The sequence below is a fragment of the Conger conger genome, chromosome 15, assembly GCF_963514075.1.
Source record: "Conger conger chromosome 15, fConCon1.1, whole genome shotgun sequence".
NCBI classification, from domain to species: domain Eukaryota; kingdom Metazoa; phylum Chordata; class Actinopteri; order Anguilliformes; family Congridae; genus Conger; species Conger conger.
Genome location: NC_083774.1, coordinates 10,638,981 through 10,664,184, shown reverse-complemented (window position 1 = coordinate 10,664,184; position 25,204 = coordinate 10,638,981). Strand labels below are relative to the sequence as shown.

Here is a 25,204-nt window from a genome sequence, read left to right as displayed (position 1 = left end):
TTATATTTCCGCAGTGGTCTATAGTTAAGGCGGACCGCCTTGGATTAAAAAATGAAAATTGATTAAAAAGAAAAATACGAAATAAGAAGTCTGATGTCGAACTGCGGCATTTGCTGGTTTCCAATAACATTGCACAGTTTGTCATGCAATCGTTATCAAATTGGAAACTGAATTAATACTCGTAACTCCATAAAATACCAGCATAACTAAATACCAGTCTAATATTTTGCTAGTTATTAAAGTAATTGTTTTGTCATGCTCTTGCAAAACCATTAAAGCAAACAGGATGTGATTAACCACAATTTAGAGTGCCACAGCAAAGGGTCTGAATACTTATGTAAATGTTAGATTTCTGCTTTTTAAATGTGCAAAAAGTGGAGGGGTCTGAATACTTTCTGAAGCCACCGTACGTCTCGGATGCATTGAGAATGGAACACATTCTCTGGGGAACAAGAATTCTTCACAAAATCACTGGGTGTATCCACTGGTGTTTTATTTTACTTATGTTATCATTTTGAGTTAATTATCTTTACAGTCTGTCATGTTCAGAAGGGCATTATCTTGTACATAGTATCCTGTAAACAGTGTTCGGTGATTCCATGTTATTTATGAACATTCATGTGGCAAAGTTGCCCCAGATTACAGTGAAGCATACATTTTTAAAACATTTGTACATCAAACAGCATGATATAACAGTCAGTAGCTATGCTGAAAATATTTTACATTCACATTCTGTTATAAACAATTTGATAAATATAAGATTATACATAACAAAAGAATATATTTATATTTATAACACAAATATATTTGTATTTCTTACATGTGTGATTTGTTTATTTACTGTCTATTTGGAGGCTATATTTTAGAAAACAACATCATTTTAATAAATAAAAAAGGAACTAGGTCCCATAGAATTGTACTCAGCAAGTACATTTTGTTGACTACTGAACAGGCCAAACTGCTTCTGAATAGAAATGTAAGAAATCGAACAAAAAAAGTTTGACTGATTATGTAATTCATATACCTTTTGGATTACATATATGGTAGGCATAATTTGTGACTGAGATGTAGAATTATAAAAATAGTTCTAGTCCCCATTAACATACATAGATACACGCATACACACACACATACAGTCTTTGGAAGAAAACTGAGAACAAATCAAGGCAGTGCAGACAATGTAATTATGTGGCAATAAATGTTGAACATGGAACTGAAATAAACAATGGCAATAAACTGAAAAAACGTTTATTACGCATGTGGTTTTGCCAAAAATGTGTTTTCTGTTTGGAATCTTCAGATTTGAAGTAGAAGGATAATAGTTGTGACGTTATTGAATTCATTTGGACCTTATCAGACACTTATGAATGCAACAATTCCATGAAACTTATGAAGTTTTGCAAGTAGTCACAATATATATAAAAACAGCAGCACACAAAACATAGACTGATCTTGTGTTGATTTTGGAGTGAAGTCAAATGAACTGATACACTCTAAGAAAAGCACACTGTAAGTATGATACTCTGCCAACTCTATGCAATGTGTAACATTGCACTGGGTAAATAGTTTATGTCAGGGTGTAACCCGCAATCTTTCATATACTATAAATCCTATCAATAAGAACAGTTTTCATTCACAAATGGCTGACAGTTGTAGGTACAGTATAATGGACCCAAGGTACCCCAATGTCCAATTTTTTTTTAAAGCTAGCATCATCACTTCACTTAAAAAAATAATAATAATAATTCCGTTGCCTTTACATGTATCTTTACAGAAAGTCACGCAGCTCTTGGTAAAATGAAAGAGAACGCGCCTGAATATAGCCGCTGATTTGCATTTGCTAATAAGAGCAGCTGTTGGGTTGCAGATCAGACCTGTCACTTTAAACAAGAAGACGAGAAGTTCAGCCCAAAAGAAATGAACCTCCAGCTGCCTCAGGAGAGACTTCCAAACAGTCTGCAACAAATAATGCCTGAACCACCACAAAAGCAATCTTTCCGAATTGCTCAATAAAAAGAGACAGCAAAGCTATGAACAGTTGGGATGGGTTTTAGTGTTCCGTTTGATAAGGCACTGACACACTTGACTTGTTCTCCTTTCAAAAAAAGAAAAAAGAAAAAAAGAAGCTATTTCAAAAGGGGGCACGGGGGCAGTGATGTACATATGCACATCAGTGTTCAACAGGAAGGCATATTGACAATGTATTGACAGATATGACTGTGCCAATGTTTAGAAGCCATATGAGCTGATTAGCTGCTGGGTGCCGCTCCCTGCCAGACAGCAACCACCATGATTACTGGGATATACAAGTAGACAGTAAATGCTGGGATCCCTGGGAGGGAGATTTCGGGCAGGGAAGTGAGAGTGAGGTATCCTGTCTGCCTGTCACTGTACAGGGCCACCCAAATACTTCCCCCATACTACTGTAAATACCAACATCCACCCTGAGGTCTTACCCACTGGGACTCCGGGTTGTCTTTGAGCATTTATGCATATTATACACCTGTCTGTGTGTGTATACACATATGCTACTTCCCTTCTGAATTAAGACCAATAGCACAAAATTAAGTTGAATTTGTACTCATGCCAGGAGAGAAGGGTCTGTGACTATACCATGCTGGCAATGTGATGGTACTTGGATCATACTCATCGGACACTTTTCGGGCTTCTTTCTCTCTAAACTTCCTGAAATTCAGATGGTGATTTGCCCTTGTCAATTATATTTTGGAGGACAACGCTAACCTCTACTTCAATAAAGTTGAATGACAAAAAAAAGTTTGGGGACAGGAGTTACATATTCTCACTCTCTTGACCTGAAATGGTGAAGCTTCCTTGCTAGCTAGCTAGCTGTAAATATATAGCTGCAATATATAAATATAATATGTTTAGCTAGCTGTATCTCCGTTTAAAATAACAAGGTTTGAGAAATGCATTTTTAAAAAAAGTAAAAAGGACAAAACAAAATATTTTAGAATGTTTACAAAAAAATAAGCAAGAAAAAATGTCCAAACAGACAAATAGACAGCACAGATAGCACATCATTCAAAATGCAGAGATCAGGCATCACCCTGTCCGATCTCTCCGGGGAATACCACTGGCCCTGGGTACTAAGAGTCAGGCTGGTGTGTGCTGTAGCTGACTTTCTCCTGTAACAGGGAGGTCTCTCTGCTTCAGATGGCCAGCCAGTGCTTCAGCTGCAATAACATTACAATTACAATTACAGGCCACAGCTATATAGCACATTTAGTTTAAAGGTACATTAGGTAAGATTTTGTGTTAAAACATTGTAAAAAAAAAGACCATTGTAAATCCCTTCCTATCATTGAAAAAGGCTCACTGACATGTTGAATCACCCTCTGCCTATAGTTTTGTTTATAGTCCTTAAATTCAGGTTTCAAAATATGCAGTTGACGGGCCGGCACTCTGTACCAAAACATTGTATAGCTGTACAATAATTCAACCTCATCGGTTGAAAATTGGTTCTAATTGCCACAGCCAATGGCGTTTCAACATAGAGAAGGGGTGGGATAAACAGTGTTGTGGTTTGAGCGTGTTTGTTGCTGCAATTCAGCTCTTGACCGTTAGAAGTCCGAAATTACCTATTGTACCTTTAACTAATGTTTGTCAGACAGACTCATCTCTTCAGGCTGCACCTTTCCCTCCCTACCTCACTACCATGATTCGCCTTGTGTATGCCATAGATTATAATAGCACTTATGTATAGTTATTCTTGTACTTGGGGTATTCTAGCTGCCAACTGTGGTATGCTAGTTGATGTACTCTTCAAGGCTTCAAGTTGTATCTGTGTGATTATGCCAGGACTCGGAACTGTACTTTCCTCTAGGGTCCTCATGGCACTTGTCCCTGGGTTTGATTTGCACTTCACTGTACATTCCTCTGGGTAAGAGTGTCTGCTAAATGCCTGTAATGTCATGTAATATTGCTATAAATGGGATACCTGGACTTACCTTGAACTGCCGGACATTGCCTTCAGCCACAAGGTGATGTTCGTGCTCAGGGGTGATGCAGTAAGCTATCTTCTGAAATGTAGAGCATCACAACGGCCATTATTTTTCTCCACAGTACCAATCATATCCTGGAGGATATGTATGCACACCTTGTGAGGCACACTGTTACCGTAAATAGCTCTTGCAATATATTGCTCTAAGTTTCTTTCATGGCTAGCATTCAGTCCTACAGGCAAGTATTATCAAACCATTTAACTTTTTCACTCTGCACTCACAAAATGACTGTATCAGTCCAGAGTGAAAAGGTTAAATGGTTTGACAACGTTCTTTCATTTTTGGCCTTACATTAAAAAAGTTTAATGTAGCCCCCAACCTATATTTGTACAGACCTGTTTACTGTACAATACATGTCACTGGAGACAAGGGAAGACTAGTAAAAATGTTTGAATATGCCACACCAAAATTCTTCTGTGCAGCATGATGCAAGCCCATCTTGGGTTTTGACACTGGAGAGTAAGACTTTCTACCTGAACTCAAAGCATCATGGACATGGTTCATTATGACCGCTAATATATAATTTTTTCCCTTTATTTTACACCAACAACCCTGTAATGCCCATGACAATGCAAAAGCATGTTTACTGACCTCTTTCAGTGTTCCTGGGGCACTGGTGAACTTGTAGATGGCATAGAATGGTACAAAAAGCATAGAAGACAGTGCTATTCCCCAGCCAACCACATTGGACCATCGAGGAAAGACGTAGTCATCATACCTGGCCCCAGTGGATGTCACAATGCTGGCGATTACCACAAACTGAAAGGACAGAAACAGATTATTTCATCAAAATACTTAAGAATATGTGCGTTTCATCACAGTGCAAAAATACAGCACCATTGTTTTACTCTGAACCTGAACAATGACTCTCAAAATATTTATACATTGATTTACACACTGCTTATTTTAGCTGGCCTCCAATTCTGCCTCCACTTGACCTCGCAGAACAGAATGTACTGTATGTGGATGACGTTTGTTAACTTCAAAGTAAATGTCAGAGGTTTTACAACATCATTACACTGCCACAAATATTGATAAAGCAGAATCAAAAAAAAAGAAAAACAAACACGTGTGTTTGCTTCATAATACCTTTCTGACGTGAATCGGCATTGTACCTGGAAATCATGTGAAATACTCTCGATTCCCTAGTATTTCTTGTATTAAGAGACATTTATTACATTACATTACATTACATTACATTACATGGCATTTAGCAGACATTCTTATCCAGAGCGACGTACAACAAAGTGCAAATTAAACACAAGAACAAGTGCAAAGAGGACCTGAGAGGACAGTACAGTTATTTATGATAAGAACATGAAAATGTTCTTGAATGACGCCCATTGCTATAGCAGAATAAAATTGGTTAAGAAAAGGTATTAATACACTCTCCCAACATTCTTATTTTTATTTATTTGTCTTTTATTTATCCAGGTCAGAGCTCAGTGAGATCTCTTTTTCAAAGGTGGCCTATTTAAAGGTGTTCTGTACAGTATTTACTTTCAGAGTTGAAGCACTGGTTGACTACAGTACTGCTCACAGACAACCTTTGGAATCATCTGAAAATACACTGACAGTGTAGTATTAACACCTGCTGCTTTAACATGAATTAAACCCAGACTGCTACCATCTCCTTACTTCCACTAACACTAGCATAAAATCAAACCCACCCACCTTACATCATTTGTAAGGTCAAAGGCTAACATGTTTTGGTGTTTAAGAGCATGTGATATTCTATGTCAGGGATACTCAAATCTGGCCCTTGAATCCACATCCAGTCCGTTTTTTTTTTTCCTAATTAACTGAACAATTAACTGATCAATTGCTGCTGATTGTCCAGACTGTCCACATATGGTGCAAAACTAGCAGATCTCAACTCTCAAAGACTTGTGATTTGTGGAACAGGGTCCTGGCCCTCCTTATTTCAGGAACTGGGCCCCGTTTAGTGTTTAGTCAGGCAGTGGCTAGGCTGTAGTGAGGGCTACATGGGCAACACAGTATACATAAGCTGCCACTGGTTCACACAGGAAGCCGGTGAGGACAGCTGTAAAAATAATACCCCCACTCAAAAATCTTACCAGCAGAAAGGCGGGGCTGACAAACTTCCAGCACAGCCTCCAGTAGAGACCGGGCTTAAAGCCCATCATTCGCTCGATATCCTCACTGAATCGGTCCACACCTGGAGGGCAGACACACAGCTAGTACGAGCCCCAACGTGCAGATACAACAGAGTGATGTCCCCTGGTAAACACACACACGATCCCAGAATATCCAAAGAACAACACGATAAACCCAATCCAGACGTTCATTTAAACAAGTAACCTGGGTACGTTGATGCGGTTTCAAATCGCTGCTTTTTCCGTTCCGAGGTGTATTACAGTACATCAACTGGCAGAGCTTGTGATTGAGGCAGAAATGTGTGTGCTTTTTCCCCCTCTGCGAGAGAACCTCTTTCTGTCAGAGAGTATAAACGTAGAGAGGAGAGGGTAACAGGGGCTTGCCGAGGCACGGGCGGAGGGGAGGGCTGCAGCAGAAATGTCAGCCGGCGCTGCGGGGCTCTGCGGGAGGGGAACCAGGGCTGTGTGCCTGCCGAAGCCCCAGCCGAGGGCAGAGGGGAAGCCGGGGCTTACGAGCTCGTAGCCTGCGGTCGTTCACATTAGCCACAAGGTCCGTCCTCCCATTGTGTTCACTCAGGACCCACAACATGGACTGAGCTGGGAAGAGGCCCAGGGCAATGTATGCACTGGGGAGATTACTGTGCAACTTCAATGCACTGACAGGAAAGTAACCAGGTTAAACGTGAAAGGATTAAGCACTAACGCTCTAAAAGGGGTCAAAAGCCGCAGAATTCCTGTCTTCTTCAGTTAGCGAGCGTGCCAAAATGGATGACAAGAACTTACCATAAAACCAGGACACTCCTATGGCCTCGACCAAAACCCCAAACAGAATGGATGTTCCTGCAGCGTAGGTGTCCAGCAGGGTCAGAACATAGATCCCACCCTACAGGACCAAAGCCAATAGAGCAGAGCTTAAAACACAAAAGGCATCTCAAAGCCTGTGTACTGTATGTTATGGCATAATTGCTGGAAAGAGACTCTACAAGTTGGCTTAATCATCACCCTTGACCGGATGTTTTACATTTCAACAGACAGAGTATCTCTTAACATCGAGCCAGTAAAACAGTTGTTAATAAATAATTAATCCAGACAAATTGTCATTGAAAGCTTATTATTTCATTATTTACAAATTTCATTATTTGTAATGAGTCAACATTATTTTGTTGTAAGGCATCCTGTCGAGACACCTGCCATATTTAACTTGACTCTTTCTTAACGGTAATATGAACAAAATAAGAAGGCATTACTCCTCAGTAGTATTGGCCAGAGTATTTTCAGTTTCCTTTTTTTGTAAAGATAGGGAGTCCAGACATGTGAGAGCTGAATTTTAACTTAAATTAAGTCCTTGAAAAGCAAACCTGTAATCTATTGGGGGCTCACTGATATTGGTCACTAATATTCTTTTCATGACCCTGAACTTTGAGTTCAAGTAAAAACTAAGCCCCTGCAGCGATGTTCTATCTGAAGGCACATTAATCTTCACCGTGTGCAAGACTGCTTTCTCCTTCATTTATCATGTCTAACATAATCAGTGTTAGTGTTATAAACCAGTCCCTGTTAGCAACAAGTTGTCCTACCACCTCGAGCTACTGCGTTCCTGCACTGTTTATTCTGTGCAAGCACTCACTTTCTCTGATCATATGATTTACACCATGTGAATGGCCTGCGGGCTTTTTCTTCCTCAACAATTCATTACAATCTGCGAAGAGGCCATTCAGGCACCCATTCCCTCATCTGCACACAGTGAAACATTCAACTCTTAACTATATGTACTCTGTTAGAGTTGAATTAACACTGGACATTGTCTGTGCACTCTAGAAGCCGAGCGGTTTGGCAGTTTAAGCCCGCTTTTAGCTCGAACGCAGAGGGGTCTTGAACGCGTGCGATCCGGTGACTCACGTTTGTGATGCAAAACAAGGCCATCAGGAATGTTCCGAACGCAGTGGCGAACGTGAACAGCTTTCTGTTCCTCTTCAGGATCTTGAAGTCATCCGTGAGGCCTGTGATGACTGCCTCCATACCGCCCATCTGAAACGAGGCGGGGCAAAATCAGGAAAAGCACAGGAGAGGACAGGACAGGACAGGAGATAGGAGACAGACTCAAGGAGCTCACTGGACTAAGAGAGCAAGCTGGAGAGATATTCGGTTGAGCGCAATGAATGGAAAATGAGGGTGTCCACTGAAGGATACCTTGTGCTTTAAATGTAATGCTTCAAAATAATCTTCTGAGTGTAATTCTATTAGTTTAGAACAGGTCAGATATTGCAGTATCACTTTAAGAATGATATTAGAAAAATAGGAATAAAATATTATTTTTTTATTGGTAAAAATCCAATAATACAATTAGAGTAGTGTATTATTAAGAAACCCTGTTCAGACTTTTGAAACTTTTTCCTCATTTGAGAAAATTTCATTTTTCTCGTTTCATCTACAGTCCATAGCTGCTCGCCTAAATGCGATTCCAAAAAGTCCTGGGGGAAATTCAAAAAGGAAAAAAAGAAAATCCAGAGCTCTGTGAATTACCATGGGTATCTATATACAGTTCTATAGTAAGAGCTGTTTTTTATTCAATAACTAGCCTATTTTTATGACCATACATATAAATATTTAACACCATTTTCATGACCATTGTCTTGAATCTTTTGTTTCGGGTTTCATCGCTTGACACATATAGGTACTGGTACAAAGCAACATACATTGATAAAATATTACGAGAAGTTTAAATCGATAAGACATTACGTGGCAACAGCCATAAGCTGTAAACTAAGATGCTGAAATGAAGAGAAAAGCAGTGTAATTCTCACAGAGCTGTCGATGCCCAGAGTCAGGAGCATGATGAAGAAGACAATGGCCCAGAAGGTGGAGCCTGGGAGAGTGGAGATGGCTTCAGGGTAGATGATGAACACCAGGCCTGCCCCTACATCCACACGCATTAAAAGACACCAGATCAAAGACATATGAGAGCATTTATTATCAGGCCTAGTGACATGAAAAGAATGCTGTTTTCAGAATGAAAAAGTGGAGAGCCTTGATTCTTCTGCATCACTAAAGTCAGAAGAGGAGAAGAAGACAATGATTAGAAGAGAGGGAAGAATGGACTGGAGAAGGAAAGACAGGTGAGAGCATATATAATATATAGAAAATATAAAGAGTAGAAAAAAGAAAAAGGACATTTACTTCCTTATGTCTCTGTAAATCCTTTCTGGGAACTGAAATGGCCTTGTGTTTTTGGCCAACATTTTGGGTTAAGTGACATTCTCCTTAAAACCGCAGTTTTGCAACGTCTTTCTTTTACCCTTCCTTGGAGTACAGCGCTGCTCAACTCCACGTCCTGCGGGCCATAGTGTCTGTCGACATTTCCTTCAACCATGCGCTACACTTTAAAAAACACCCCAACTTATTAGCTTATTATATGAACCAAGCAGGTAAAATAATTAGTGAGATCAGGTGGTGTAGCGCACGGTTGAAGCAATGCCTGCAGACACTGTGGCCCGCAGGACGTGGCAATTGTGTTGCAATTTGAAATTACCCCTCCAAATTTCAGAGTTACCAGTTATTTTATTATGAATTGCTCTTCTGAGCAAACCTCTATCACAACATTAAAGGAATATCCCGAGTATGGCGTGTAACAAAACACTGAATAACAAAGGGCTTGCTGGAACCCACCCTCAGTGGCTACATCCTCAATGTTCACTCCATGTTTGAAGGCCATGTATCCCAGCACAGAGAAGATGGCAAACCCAGAGAAGAAACTCGTCACACAGTTAACGGTGGTAGTCAGGAGAGCATCCCTACAAGACAAGACAGACCTCAGACTCAGTCCTCCCTAATGCGCCCTTCTACCATGCCATTCAACATGAAAGGCAAAACATTCAAGATGTAGTGATTATTTGCACGGAAGATGCCCGATTATATGATGTATTATGGTTTGTGTTTATACTTCCGTTCTGTAAAATAGATTTAGGAAAATAAAAGATGAATTGATTGATATGTTGTTTTTGTCTTGCAACACTAACAGCAACAACGCAGCCTAATACGCTCGTCATTAACCTGCGTGTGCCCATCTATACTATGCATATGTTTTAATTGACCCTTTCAGTTTGAAGGACTCATTACATTACATTAAAGGCATTTTGGCAGATGTTCTTATAGGGCGACATACAGTTGATTAGACTAAGCAGGAGACAATCCTCCCCTGGAGCAATGCAGGGTTGAGGACCTTGCTCAAGGGCCCAACGGCTGTGCGGATCTTATTGCGGCTACAACGGGGATCGAACCACCGACCTTGCGTGTCCCAGTCATTTACCTTAACCACTACGCTACAGGCCAGGACCCCCCTGCCCTTGCAGTATTCTCCAGGCAATCCTGGGTAATGCCAAGCATTAATGGCCAAGCAGCACTACATCTATTCATCTATTCTGTATACAAAAAATATATGCATATTCCTTTTTGAAGGAATTACTGGATTTTAAGAGCACTCATTAATAAGCATTGGCTCTGTTGATTCTCAGCTCTTTGACTGGTTTGCAGATAAGCAGTGAGGATTAGAACACAATGGTAGCCGTGAGGCCTCACGAGGATTTAACTGGCCAGTGAGACGCAAGTCATTGTCTCACTTTATCCGGAATAAACTGTTGTGTCGCCAGCAAAGAGTGTCTGAGGTTTTCTACATGAAAGGAAAAGTCAGAAAAATGTCTACACATGAAAGAAAAAAAAAAAAAGAGGTGTAATTTCAGTTTTGGAGAACAAAACTTGTGTTTTTGGAGCACCTTCAGCTGCCATGAATAACACTGCCAAAAGTTCAGACATTTACCACTGTCTCAACGAGTGAGGTCATTTAACGTCTAAACTCCATGTGCATATTAAAAAATAACTTATAAAACTCACTGTAATTGCTCGGGTCCTGTGCATTGGCAGTCATGCCCACAGTAATGGTGTTAAAAATGCGCTAATTCAGTTCAGTCTTACCTGTAGCAGTTATTGTCAAATTTATTATAGCTGGCAAACGCAATCAAAACTCCAAATCCTGCACCCAGGGAATAGAATATCTGAGTTGCTGCATCAATCCAGACCTGAAAAAAACAGGTTGTTAGTTACACTTTTCATTTCAATGGCCATGTTCGGTCAGGTTGTCCTTCAGATTTTTCATTTTTAGAATGTATACTTTTTTCTTTTAAATTACATTCTGAATTACTAGATCTGAAGCTGAGAGCTTGCAGATCTGGTCTTCTCTACTGAAAATGTACATTACAATTTGTGGCTTACCACTCCAGGACTTTTCTATAATACCGCTGCTGTGTAATTTTTGTGATAAATTCTGACAATCAGATCCATTTCTCTTCAGTAGATGATACTTTTCAGTGGGTTATTCTCTGATGATTATGCTATTTGACTCCTGCCTGCTGTTGCTGATGAGCAAGACCTACAACTGCAGCTTGTTAGTTACACTTTGACTTATCTTTTCATTTCGACGGCCATGTTCGGTCAGGTTGTCCTTCAGATTTTTCATTTTCACAATGTATACTTTCTTGCTTGCAATGCATATTTTTTCCTTACCTAAACATGGTATCTAATTGTAATGATTAATTATAGGCATATAACAAAAACCTGTATATTCATTGACATTGACTGTGGGAATAATATGATTCATATTAAATAAAGATTATCTGCATGAGCAAACTTATTATCTGATTATATGAGAATCCCAGCCTAATCTTTAGTGTAATCAGAAAGGGTAGTACTTGCATTGTAGCAGATTAGGTCAAACATGTTTAAACGAACTGCTGACAGACATGTCGCACCGTGGGATTGTTGAGCTGCTTGAAGTCGATGTGGAGGTAGGCTCTGATGCCGTCCATGGCACCGGGGAGTGTGATGCCCCGAATCAGAAGCACAAACAGCACCACGTAGGGCATGGTGGCAGTGATGTACACCACCTACACACACAGAGATCAGAAGGACACAATCACAGAGACATACTGTTAGACCTCTACTTCCACCACTGACCATTTCCACCCGTTCCGCCTAACTCAGTCCTAACACCTGTGACTGCTTGCGTGTGCTTGTTTGTGGGTGAGCTACACAACATGCCTGTGAGTGATGTTGGTGTGAATGTGTGTTAGCACTCCTGTGCCTGCATGCGTGTGTGGTGCGTGTGTGTGGGCAAGCTACACAGCATGCCTGTGAGTGATGTTGGTGTGAACGTGTTTTTGCGCTCGTGTGCCTGCATGCATGTATGTGGCGGGTGTGTGGTGTTTGTGTGTAGGTGAGCTACACCGCACGCCTGTGAGTGATGTTGGTGTGAACGTGTTAGAGCTTGTGTGACTGCTTGCGTGTGTGGTGTGCGGTGTGCGGTGTGTGTGTGTGGGCGAGCTACACAGCATGCCTGTGAGCGATGTTGGTGTGAACGTGCGTTAGCCCTCGTGTGCATGCATGCGTGTGGCGGGTGATTCCCGAGACGCACTACCACCCAGGCCAGCCTCCTCGTCGTACCTTGCCTGAGGACTTGACCCCCTTCCACAGGCTGAAGTAGAGTATGAACACCACCACTATCAGGCAGAGAACCAGCTGCCAGCGGGGCAGGCCCAGGTCCTGGATGCCTTTACTTTCGTGGAGGTGCAGAACGCCGCGCCTGGGACAGGGGGACACACTGGTTAGCATGTCAGCCATCTTAAATCATTCTGCTGTTGTCTCTTCTGACCACCGAGTGTGGTCAGAAGTGTGACATAAAACTCACTCGAAGACGGCTGCTAAATTCCAGGCTTGAAAATATATTTTTATAATTTGGAAGGGTTGCCTGCTGTATTCTATTGAAAATCCCCTTATGGGGTACTCAGGAACCAATATACATGGCTGATGGTCCCATTTAACTGTACCATGTATAATGTTTATTTATAGATTATTTACTGTGCAGCGTTAGGTGTTATAGTAGTACATTTCCAATGGAAGCTTGTCCAAGATAATACAAATATATGAGGCATAGGGCGATGGAATGTGGTACATATAGTACATTAGACACAGAAATACATTAACCCCTTATTTAGACACACACATGACCACTGACCAACCTGACCAATACAAAATAACCTGTTGTTGGTTTGACTCAATGGAAAGTGGAATAGCTCTGACATGTGGCATTTCATATAAGCATCAGCAGAGTCTTATAAATGGCTGCAGAAGGACTTCAGGCAGGCCCCACAGTGCAGACATCAAATAACACTCAACAGATTACTGTAGCCCTGCATCAACACTGCGTCAATATTCACCACAATATTTATCAAAATAATCTGTCCTCTTGGCCAGAGATGAAATGGAAAATGCACAATAATATTTTGAATGCCTTAGGAGTAAATCTGTAACTGTGTAAGGTTTATATGCTTATGTTATGCGCTTGTATCTTGCAGTGTATAATTCAGGGAAATGGGCAATAAGGAGAGAAGGAAGGTCTTTATCACAGTGTGTGACCCCTCACTCTCTCTGTAATTCTTCAGCCCTGGGAAGAAACTGATCAAAACAGACCCCACCAGGGTTCTCTGGGGCTTTATGTGTGTTCAAAGGTTCATTGACAAGTGTCTGTCATAAAGAAAAACACCTACATTTTGGGAAATATACCGTTTTTCTGACTTACCCAGACCTTTTTGTGCACTCACTGGCTCAGTTTCCATGATAGCATAACCTGTTAGCTTAGCATAAAGACTTGTAGCCTATCGGAGTCAGTCGCCTACCTCCTTCAAAGTGAAGAAATACACCTTCCCAAAAATGTTGGTGTTTTCCTTTAACAAGTGTAATGACACATAATCTTTTCAAGTAGAAAACATTAGCTTGTTCCAAGTTACTTTTTGCTTGACAAGTTAAATTGTCTTATCCCATTATGAAATGGCAAATTATTAAATGAGTAAAACTTTCTACTCAATGACAGTCATTACATCTTATTTAAAAAACGTTCAAGAAATAAGATTTCAAATCTAAATATAAGACAACATACTTGAATCCAAATAGAAGTGCTCTTTTTTCTGATCTCATGCTCATTGTATTCTCACTGCTGTTGATGTTAATTGAGGCAAAAAGTATTCTGACCCAATGGTTATTTTTAGTCTGCATGGACAAAAACTCCAACAGAACTTAAACAGAGACGACTGCCAGGTCACAGTGGCTTCTGATTAAGGCAGCTCAGGATTATAATTAATAACTGTTGTATCTTCTGTAACCGCAAATCAGTTTATTGAATTTATTACAGTAAATGCAGTACCAATCCTGTCAACAAGAGTGTAACTGAGGTTATTGGTGTGGATTTTAGTCCCTTTAACTAAAGGAAAGCGTGTATGAATATAAATGAATGCCAGTCCTGTGATTTCCCATGTCCAATCAAAGCCAAAGCCTAATGATAGACTCCTGTTAATTAATGCAGATTTGTTCCTGTGAAATGTTAATACTCCAAAGTGATGTTGAACCAGCACCATTAATGCGATCCCGGTCCCTCTTCAGATCATCACCTGCACCTGACCTTTTTGTCAAAAAAGACAACTACACAGTTGTCCAGATGGTTCACATTATTTGAGAGTTTGGACGAGACAACTTTTCCGTTTTGGTTCCTCAGTGGTGGAATGACTTGCCTACCAGCAGCAGAATCCCTCCTCCTATTTCGACGCAGACTCAAAACACACCTTTTCAAACTCTACCTTAGTCCTCCCTCCTAAAGATTGCACTTATGATGACGACTATATGTTTAGAACAGCATTCCTAGTTCTGGATGTGATGCTTTGACTTGTGGTAGAACCTATGCACTTGTAAGTCGCTTTGGCGTCTGCCAAATAACAAAAATGTAAAAATGTAAATGTAAAGTTAAACTGTTAAGTTGCCTTTCTAACATTTTTCCTCAATTTCTGCTTGTATTTGAGTGACTAGCATAATATGATTAGTGACCTCTTGTGATGATCACGAACTGCCAGATTACATCTGGACTTGATAAACAGGTTACACAATGCTCCTGGCTCATAAACTTGAATAAATAAATTACTTTTTAACATCAAAAATCCCAGTGGAAATTTAAGGCTGTTCAGGGAACCATTTAGAATGCATTCATTCCAGTGCTGATAATAGATTCAGAGTTAGGAAAGATAGATCGAGGGAATGTTGTTTCAGATGGAGCAGCGTTGATAGACATGCAATGTAAATACACAAGGCCAATGATATGGCATTGTGCTTTCCAGATTATCTGACGTCTGGTGCCTCACTACTGACCCTACAATAAAGTTTGTCCCTGCATAGCAACTTCTAATGCTCTTATCAACCCTGCTGTCAATTTCATCAGAAGTTCCTGTACTTGAGCCAGACATTCTGAGCAAGACATTTCCAGAAAATGTAATCTCAAGGCTGCCGAAAATAGTCAAAAATAGTAAAATAGCTATGAATCAGGCATTAAGGCATGTCTAAAACAGGATGATGTCTGCTATGGATCTACACTAGACATGCACAATGTAAATGCATAAAAATATACAGTGAAAATGATTCATTCAGTGTTGACCAATCAATTGATTCAAGTAAACCAGATTTATATTAGAATACTCTAATCTAAAATGCAAACAAAATATTTTTTAAAATATTTTCTCCTCAGCAAATATTTTCCTGAGGACTCCTTTATTGCCCATACCATAATGTATGTCAGTATCATGGTGAAAGCCCATGGGTAAAACTGAGCTAAATAAAGGTATCAAGTTAATTAAAGGTATTTATACATCTTATCTTATTCTGTTGACTTATATGTATTGCACAAATTAATAATACCATATGATACTAAAATTACTGTATATACAGTAACTAGTTAAATATGATTATTCATTGTCATAAGTAGAACAAATAACACACATACACATATGTGCACACCTGCATTGCAGTGTTTAGTCTGGCTTTCAATAGCTAATTCAATTTAGTTTTTGGACTCTCATGATTGTTAAATGAAAATTATGTTTTATGCAGCTGTGCTAACAGAGAGTCTGACGATGCTAAACCCTTTGTTCTGAAATAAAATGCGTAAAACTGAATGAATTGACATGACACTTGGGCCTTGTTACAGTCAACAGGGATCTCACATAATCAGAACACAGAGTTAGATAATTCATAGTCTAACACCACAAATTATAGCATATTATTTGGATCACTATTATTGGACCACATCTGATTCATGCGTTAACTCATAAGCTCCTTCAGCTCATCCAATACTTACAGTACAGAATCTTTGCTAATAACATAATTACACTCCAGCCTTCACTGGCATGCGGTTTTTTCTATGTTCAACCAACAACGTCGCAAGGCAGAAGTCATGAGTGAGGACAATAATGGACACTTCTGTGAGAATGCCGTGATTCTGGCAGGGTTATGAAGTGTGTCTCACAGCCACAACCACATCCCCCAGCACTGTGTTGACAGCCACGAGGGGCCATGTGCTATTGTTTGTGAACACGATGCCACCAGAGAGAAACAAAGTCCATTGCAAAATCAAGGCCAAAGGTGCTGGGAGACTGCCCAAGTCAGTGACTTATAAACACCTCCTGTGTCTAAATAAACAAGGACGGCTACAGTTTAACAGTGTGCGGTACTGTAGGACCGAAGCGTGTGATTCCAAGCTGTCTTCCATCATTTTTGTGGTATTTGGTCTTATTTCTTAAATTTGATTTTTTCACGCTTTCTTATTGGATTCACATTAAGTGAATGCCACAAAGGTTTAAAGTGGATAAGAAATGAATGCTGCTTTTTGACCAATGTCTCAGGTTTAGCCGTAAACTTCATCTCGTCAAATTGGAGATATCTGGAGCAGTGCGTTCTGAACTTTCATCCCCCCAAAAATTCCATTAACTCAGTGGAGGTCTGGATTTTCCTCCCTGCACTTTATAAAAGTGACAAGAGCACGGCTTGCTATAAACCCATTTTGTAATAATGGAGCTCTCATACAAGGCTAAAAGTTTGCACTCAATGTAGAAGAAGCTCAATGTACTTTGGACTTACAAGGGAAGCAGGGAAGGTTCCTATTATTGTTTGAAAGTACTGTGGTCAAAAGCAATTAGGCGCAGTGAGACCAGATCTTCAGAAACCTGTAACTCATTTATGAGAATAACTCGTAGAGTAGCCTATCTGCTCTCTGCACCACCATCGTACAAATGCTTCTTATCCCAGCAGTGAATAACAATATTTACTGGTGCAGCCTGTCACTATCATTCTCTGAAGGGGGTTAACGGTCCTCCCCTGCCCTAACGTCCATCCATAGTTTATAATGGAAATAAAAATGTCCTCTGGACAGAATCATCTGTAGATACCGTACATGATCTTGTGCATGGAGCCATCCTGGATTGCCATGATGCAACGAAGGGGGCTTAAGCATTTTCGATAAGGTGAATGAAAGTGAGTATGTGTAATAGCCTTTTACTGTACCATACAGAGATATGCATCGGGCCTTTTGAGCCGATAGCTATATCAGAGGCTCGGTTCTGTCAAACAGGTTCTCCGTGATGAAGAGGCCAGTGTGGAAAATGTGGCTCTGACCATTATTAACTGTGACAGCAGAGAGGTGGGGAGGAGCGGCACAGTACAATGCGAGCCTCCTTGCTTTAGTTTCACAGTGTGAGTTTAAAATAAGCTCAAATCTACCAGGAAAAAAAGGTTAAGAGGAAATTCTTGAAACAGCACCAACATTAATAATATAAACACAGACAACTTCATAGGGAAAAAGCAGAGAAGAAGGGCTTTTATCATCCCAGTGGCTCCCTCTGACGTACCCTCAGTACGTTTGTTTGTGCAAGACAATTTGCACATCAGCTGAATGATAAGGGCGTTCATTGGCCCAAACATTTTACGAGCTTCCTCCAGGGTACAGAACCGATCTTCGCATGGATGCTGGATAAATGAGCCATCTTTGAAGTGTAGATGGTTGTTTTCTTATCAACTTCAAACGGGGAAACAATGCTCATGCCACATAACTAGCGATAGGAGTTTGGATGCATTGAACAAAATTTTGATGACAACGACCCAATTCCATGAGCCAAAATACTCCCTGTTTTCTATCATGCACATTTTACAGCTGTGAATCAGGGAGATCTGCCATTCCTGCTTCTAATCTCCAACGTGCCTGTCTATGCAACATTTAGACAGTGTGGAAATGAATGTACAGTGTCTGTGTGAGACTTTCTCTCGAGGCAAAGAAAGCCAGGGAGCTGGGAGTAAATCAAAGGTGATAAGCCAACTTTCCATGCTCAGTCAGAGTAACACGAAGCGTATGATATCCTGTCATATTAATGTATATTAGGAAAAGGAATAAAGGTAATTGAATTGACCTACACATTCATAATCACAGATTAATATTCATTTGACCCTGGTTTGGCCATAAAGATCTGGATAACTTCTGACTCTACCGGATGCACAGGTTTCTGCCATTATCAAATCTTGAACTCACGAGGATGAGCATTGCATCCTCCCATAACCACCTCCTTCTGTAGGAAATCTATGAATGTTCTAGAAACTTAAAACAACCGTCTTGCATTAGATGACAGTACTATGGCTTTAGAGATGCAGAGGCATCTCTATCATTAGGCTTTGGCTTTGATTGGACATGGGAAATCACAGGACTGGCATTCATTTATATTCAGGGTTCAAGTAAATGAATACATATTGGACTGAAGTTATTTCCAATACTTCATAATGTAACTTTCCTGCATGATATCTTTCCTGAGTGATATCTTTGTTCACCTTGTACCCTCCGTAGTAAAGCAGGTCAGAGAAAGACGTGTGCACCGGCCCGTCAGTACTCACTCGTAAAACTCTGCAGCCGGAGTGAACTTGTACTTGGAGTATGACGTCCCGTTCCCCAGGAAGGAGCCACTGAGGAGCTTTGGGTCAGTGCAGTTGATGCTGTTCCAGCTGTTGCCACATTTGAGCCAGGGCAGTTCACTTGTGAATGAGCAGAACAGGTAATAAAGGGACCAGGCGATGATGACATTGTAGTAGAAGCCCACATACAACGCTATGATGATCACGGTGTAGCCCACACCTGTAAAACACAAACAGAAATTACATTTTTACATGAATGGCATTTGGCAGACGCTCTTATCCAGAGCGACGTACAGTTCATTAGACAAAGCAGGAGATGATCCTCGCCTGGAGCAATGCAGGGTTGAGGGCCTTGCTCAAGGGCCCAACGGATCTTATTGCTGCTACACCAGGGTCCCAGTCATGTACATGAACCACTACGCTACAGGTTGCTCCGAAATAAGATAAGAGTGGCATGAGTGATGTCAGTGTAAATGTACCACCCACCAGTCTCAGACATCTCATAAGAATTGCTTCAGCTTTGCATAGATTTTATGTAGTAGAGCCAACTTATTCAAATTATCCAAGCCCATTATGATTCTTACTGAAACAGTTATTTTTTTTGTCTTATTCTATTATGTTGATGTCATCACTTACGTAGAATTCTCCAGAATTGCCATTATCCAGCATTAGCCCCAATAACAGGAAAACATTTACTGCAGACATGGCAGAAAAGTAATATACAGTATCATCCAGTGTGTTCTTCAAGGAGAAAAGACTATGACATGGTTTTAACCTTGGTGACACTGCATCCTGTCACATCCATTTTCACTTCCCAAACTGCCTGCTGTTCTTTTTCTATTACCATATTATTCTACCAAGCATTTGCCTTTCAGAGCAATTTAAACAGCTCAGCTAAATTAGCTTGAAAACAGTAAATGGGAGGTGTCATGCAGGTATGCTACCATCTCTTTATTCACCACTGCTGTGAGTTTGCACTAAATGGCAAATGTTTGCATTTGGTTGGCATTTATATAGTGCCTTTATCCAAAGCGCTGTACAATTGATGCTTCTCATTCACCCATTCATACACACACTCACACACCAACGGCGATTGGCTGCCATGCAAGGCGCCAACGAGCTCATCAGGAGCATTTGGGGGTTAGGTGTCTTGCTCAGGGACACTTCGACACAGCCCGGGCGGGGGATCGAACCGGCAACCCACCGACTGCCAGACGACTGCTCTTACTGCCTGAGTCATGTCGCCCCTGCATTTATATAGACCCTTTATCCAAAGTGCTGTACAATTGATGCTTCACATTCACCCGTTCCCTCACACACCGACGGCGATTGGCTGCCATGCAAGGTAATCTAGCTCATCAGGAGAAATTGGGGGTTAGGTGTCTTGCTCGGGGACACTTCGACACACCTAGGGCGGGATTGAACCGGCAACCCTCTGACTGCCAGATGACTGCTCTTACTGCCTGTGAGCTGGTCGCAACTATTTGCGCGTTTGTTGCAAAATTAGGACCCCGTGTATTGGACTAGTCACACACAGTATCCACAGGGTTTAGTTGCCTCTAGTTATTTGTATTCTGTAATACATCCTGTTCTGAACATCCTGTTAGTGTCAGGTGTGCATCTTCACCTCAAACTGTTTCTTAGCCTCTAAAAGCTGCTGTATAGCACAGTGGCTAGAGGTTTTATGAAAAATACTTAAGAAATAAATATGGTATGTCTTTTATTTTGTCAACATATTTTGATAAATATAACTTTTGATGTCCCTCAATGCCTGGCCAATGTCTGGCCCCATTGAAGGTAGAATGTTTGATGCCTTACCTTTAAAAACAGGGCAGATCTTCCACACAGTGGCAGCTCCTTCTCTGTTGTACTGACCCAGGGCCAGCTCCATGTAAAAGAGAGGCATCCCAGCGATCACCAAAAATAGAATGTAGGGAATCAAAAAGGCACCTGCGATGGCAAAAACATGTTTTTTTTCACCACAATGCAGCTTTGTTCTCTTTCAAAGTTTCACACAGGTGCAGGGATATTTCATAACAGCACCATAACTTAAATAAAACACTCACTCATATGTAGCATATGCTGGAGATCTTAAAATTCAAGGCTTGGTCCATTGACCATCTTTTATTTGGACTGGGTCATTCACTACTGCAGTTGCCGATAATATGTATTTTTTTCTGATATAGTTTTGGCTCTGCATAATTCATCCTGTACTCCTGTCACCCTCAAAAAAAGAAATATGAAAAAGTGCCTAAAAAGGTACAGGAGTTGTAACCTGTGGTAACCTACAGTATAGGTGCAATACATACAGTATTGGTACAGTACATGAAACTTTAGCCCAGCCATGGGTTTAAAAATTCATATGTACCTTTTTTGCGTGTAAAAGGTACGTATTAGAGGGCATGTAGCATTCATGTATTTATTTAATGGAGAAATGGTCTTTATATCAAATAAACAATATTGTTTTCTGCCTTAGCTTTGGGCTATTTTTCAATATTGTTGAAGCAAAGAAAAAGACCAGTTTGTGTTTAAATAGGGTTCAGTTGTTTTGTTTGTGCAGTATTAGAGATATGCATTATGTCCAGAATAGACCTATAGCAGGTATCAAAACTGTTCATTAACTATACATGTAGTTAAGTGAACTTTGACAGAGCTTCCACTTTCAAGGGATGGAGCAAAATACTTTCCATTTTATTAAATTACAAAACTTTATTTCTCAAATTCATGGAACAAACTGACAAACTTGACTTTAATGTCTTAAGTGCTACTGTCTATATCAAACTGCAATGTTCTACAACAGAAGTTGGTTAAAATCAACAGAGGGTGTCCATATACTCATTTTGAAATGAGGCATCTTTTTTCTGATCAACACTACTGGCATTGGCTCTCTCCGTGGCATACTATTTAATGTGGCACAGTGCACCATATTTAAACAGCACATTCTGTAAACATTTCATGGAAATGTGAAAAAAAAGAAAAAAGAAATTAAGAGTAATATTGTCCTCTCTAAAATGTAGGACGTTACTTTTTTATGCAACACATTAAGTATTTTTTTTATTTTTGAACATGTTTTAAGATACACCTACCTCCTCCATTTTTGTAACATAGATAAGGGAACCGCCAAACGTTGGCCAAGTCCACTGCGAATCCAATGACTGATAGGAGAAAGTCTATTTTCTTGCCCCAAGTTTCTCTCTCCTCGCCCTCACTGGAGACGGGAGGGCAAGCGTGGGAGCTTGGGGACGGGACGATTGAGGAGTTTATACACTGGGCCCCGTTCCGGTCCTTCGCCAGAACTAATTCCACTTCGTTCTTTTCCGCATTGTCGTACGGTTTCAGAGGGGCAACGGACGAAAGCTTGTGATCTGGTAAGACTTGGATGTTCATGTTTTTGGCAAGTTGAAGCCCACCGGCCTCGTGCTTGCACAGCCCGAGGTTTTGGCAAAGATGCTCGCGGTAATGCCGAAGAAACACCGACTCTTTCCAAGCAATGTTTCTCCTCGCGAGCTGGAGAGGTATCCACCGCTCTCATCAGCTAAGTAATAATAATAATAATTAAAAAAAACACATAAATAGATAAACAAATAAATCTAATTTCAAATGTAACGATATATGTCAAGTAGCCACTTACCAGCATTTCTTTCTAATGTAAATAGCACCATGCATTTAAACAAATTTAGCAATATTCTGGCTACATTTACGCATCCATGACAATTCTGCGAATGATTACAAAAAAAAAAAAAAAAACTGATGATACAAGATTAGGTGCAAACTTTTGCACTTGCACACTGGCACACTGAACACCTGTTATCTCACCACGGCTAGCTACTTCATTTAATTAAATAATAAAGTTAACAACTGGTTAACCCGAATCAGTGAATGACAATCTCCAATCGCAAACAAATAATTTACATTTTAAAGATACTAAGTAGCATATATAATAAATGAAATAGTGTCGGCTAAATGTAAACCGTTAAGTCGTAACATAGCACAGTATAAGTATTAGAATGTCCTGATCAACTTTCGGATCAATTCAGATGTTAGCCTGATGTAGCTATGCGCTAGAGCAACTTGATGTTTGATTTGCTGTCTTTAATCATAGCTTCTATCAAAATACATTGAACGTCTGATGATACGCTCACACTGCCAATATTAGTCATCGATATTTGTGCGCGCTACCAGGACGCAGGCGATTACAGAAAGGAACAGCCCATACTAGAACAGCTGAATGTAAGACTCCATGACCTTCTGCCTCTGCCGTCTTGATGCATCTGAGAAGTAACTGTCCATTCTGGAGAAACTTCAAGATCACTCGCCTTCTAAGGAGCGTAAGGCGATGTGAATTTTGAGCTTTTAAATGGAGCTCCTTTATTTACACGTGATGTTGTGTAGTTGCGCATCTCTCTCTCTCTCTCTCTCTCTCTCTCTCTCTCTCTCTCTCTCTCTCTCTCTCTCTCTCTCTCTCTCGCACACACACGCGCACACACACTCGCTCATATTGTCGCTGCCTCGAAGATGTCACCAATATAAAAACCACCCCCATTCATAGATTTTTACAGTCACACTTGGCTTAACACATTAATGACTTCTATGGTTGCATAGTGAGTAACCTATAAAACCTGTGTGTGAATACGCTGTGCGCGTGGGAGATGCGCAATTGGAGATTAAATCTTGTCGATTTCGGAATAAAAGACAAGAGTGCAATAAAAAGGCTTGCGAACAAATTCAGCAGATTTTTCAGTTGGGTCACATAAGATATTTCGTAGAGAGTAGAAAATAGTTTATTATATACTTGATCTATGTGGTGTATCTTGTTCTAAATATATTAAGTTACAGTTTTCTAAGAGGCAATAAAAGCACGGTTCACTACGTGTAATCGAATCCACCATCAGCTTTAGCCACAGGCTACGATTTCTATTAGATATGTTTGATCGGTTGATACCATTAATGCCAATATCGGTTTAAAGCGGCCTATTGTCTATTTATAGACAGCCATAATACGGATGTTCTTGGAATTGGTTGATACATGCGATAAAAGTGACGTCACGTGAAATCTGAACAAGTTTTTGATGCACAATATTCACCACCATTTTCAGGGTCTTGACCTGGTTAAACTAATCTTAAAGGTCTCACCCCGATCCCATTATGCAAAATGATTTTTAAATTCTATCTATTGTTGTGTCCCTCAGAATCATTTAACAAGATTAAAAGATTTGGGTAAAGCCCCTTCCCATGGACTGGTGTCGTACCCAGATTACTACTTTAAGATTTTATTTGCCCCCAGAAAATACCAAACCTCCGACCCCAGGAGACGACTTGAGTAACAGTGTAACCGAATAAATTGCCCTCACCAATATACATTATGTTTAAGTACATCAGGACGTTTTCCCCATACACTTGGCTGAGACTTCCTTTTGGTAGAGATGGGCAGGGCCATGGCATCCAATGAACACTGCATTCCTGCTGACCCAGCGCCCTTTTCACATTTGACCAGATGTTGATCCTGAGAGATGAGTTTAATGAGACATGAAAACTGTTTCACAACAGTTTAAAAGGGTCACTATGGTTAGGAGTAAGAGGAAATCTACCTTTCTGTATCCGATTAGATTTCTGTCTTATGTCACCGGTCCATTTGACAGGTTACCATTTCCATTTAACCTATAAAACTGCCACATATGTGTCGCATTGTTAGATACAATCCAGTTCACTGACGAATGGTTCCTCGGAAGTCCTCTTTTCTAGCCCTCAAAGGAATATTACTGTAATTCTGCATGTTTATATTACTGTAATTCTGTAGCTCCTCAGTATACACAACTGTTAATAATGGAATTAGCCTATAAGAGTGTGTCCATCTGTTGCCAAGGTTTCTTGGTTAAGAACATTATTTGATGCAGAAATCTTTGACTTGACATATGGAATATTGTTTTTTAAGAAGAATGACATACATATTCATAGACAAAATTCCTTGCTCAACTGAGAAGACCAGCATAACCCCAGAGGGTTGAGGGTTTGGGCTACTGGGACTAGCTCTCTTCTCTTTATTGGTGACTGCTGACAGTGGAAGCGGGATGAATTTTGAAGTATACAGAATCATCTTATCTGCTCAGATCCAACCAATGCTTCAAACCCATTGGATGCCACTTCACCTTGCAGCAGGACAATGAGCCCAAACATACTGCTAAACAGGGGCCCGATACTGGAATGTTCTTGGGTGGCCAAGCCAATCACCCAACCTATATCCAGCTGAAC

General features: G+C 40.4%; 1 protein-coding gene across 1 annotated transcript; it reads right to left on the bottom strand.

The window, feature by feature from the left end:
• Window positions 1-472: 472 nt before the first annotated feature.
• Window positions 473-23,294, bottom strand: LOC133111944 (sodium-dependent noradrenaline transporter-like). The gene is made up of 15 exons (XM_061222588.1): window positions 23,172-23,294; window positions 22,042-22,490; window positions 20,774-20,905; window positions 18,938-19,175; window positions 12,632-12,770; window positions 11,941-12,075; window positions 11,108-11,211; window positions 9,806-9,930; window positions 8,944-9,056; window positions 8,039-8,167; window positions 6,923-7,022; window positions 6,101-6,201; window positions 4,614-4,781; window positions 3,969-4,040; window positions 473-3,194 (listed from the first exon to the last, which is right to left on the bottom strand). Exons 2-15 carry the CDS (start codon window positions 22,340-22,342, stop codon window positions 3,171-3,173), a joined length of 1,881 nt encoding a protein of 626 aa, XP_061078572.1. The 5' UTR covers window positions 22,343-22,490; window positions 23,172-23,294; the 3' UTR covers window positions 473-3,170.
• Window positions 23,295-25,204: the final 1,910 nt, after the last annotated feature.

Excerpts from the sequence above, each read along its gene's own strand:
- LOC133111944 (XM_061222588.1), bottom strand. The coding sequence starts at position 22,342 with ATGAACATCCAAGTCTTACCAGATCACAAGCTTTCGTCCGTTGCCCCT. Across the intron at positions 9,057-9,805 it reads TGAGGATGTAGCCACTGAGG|GGGCAGGCCTGGTGTTCATC; the intron begins GTGGGTTCCAGC and ends GTGTGGATGTAG. Across the intron at positions 4,782-6,100 it reads TCAGCCCCGCCTTTCTGCTG|TTTGTGGTAATCGCCAGCAT; the intron begins GTAAGATTTTTG and ends CTGTCCTTTCAG.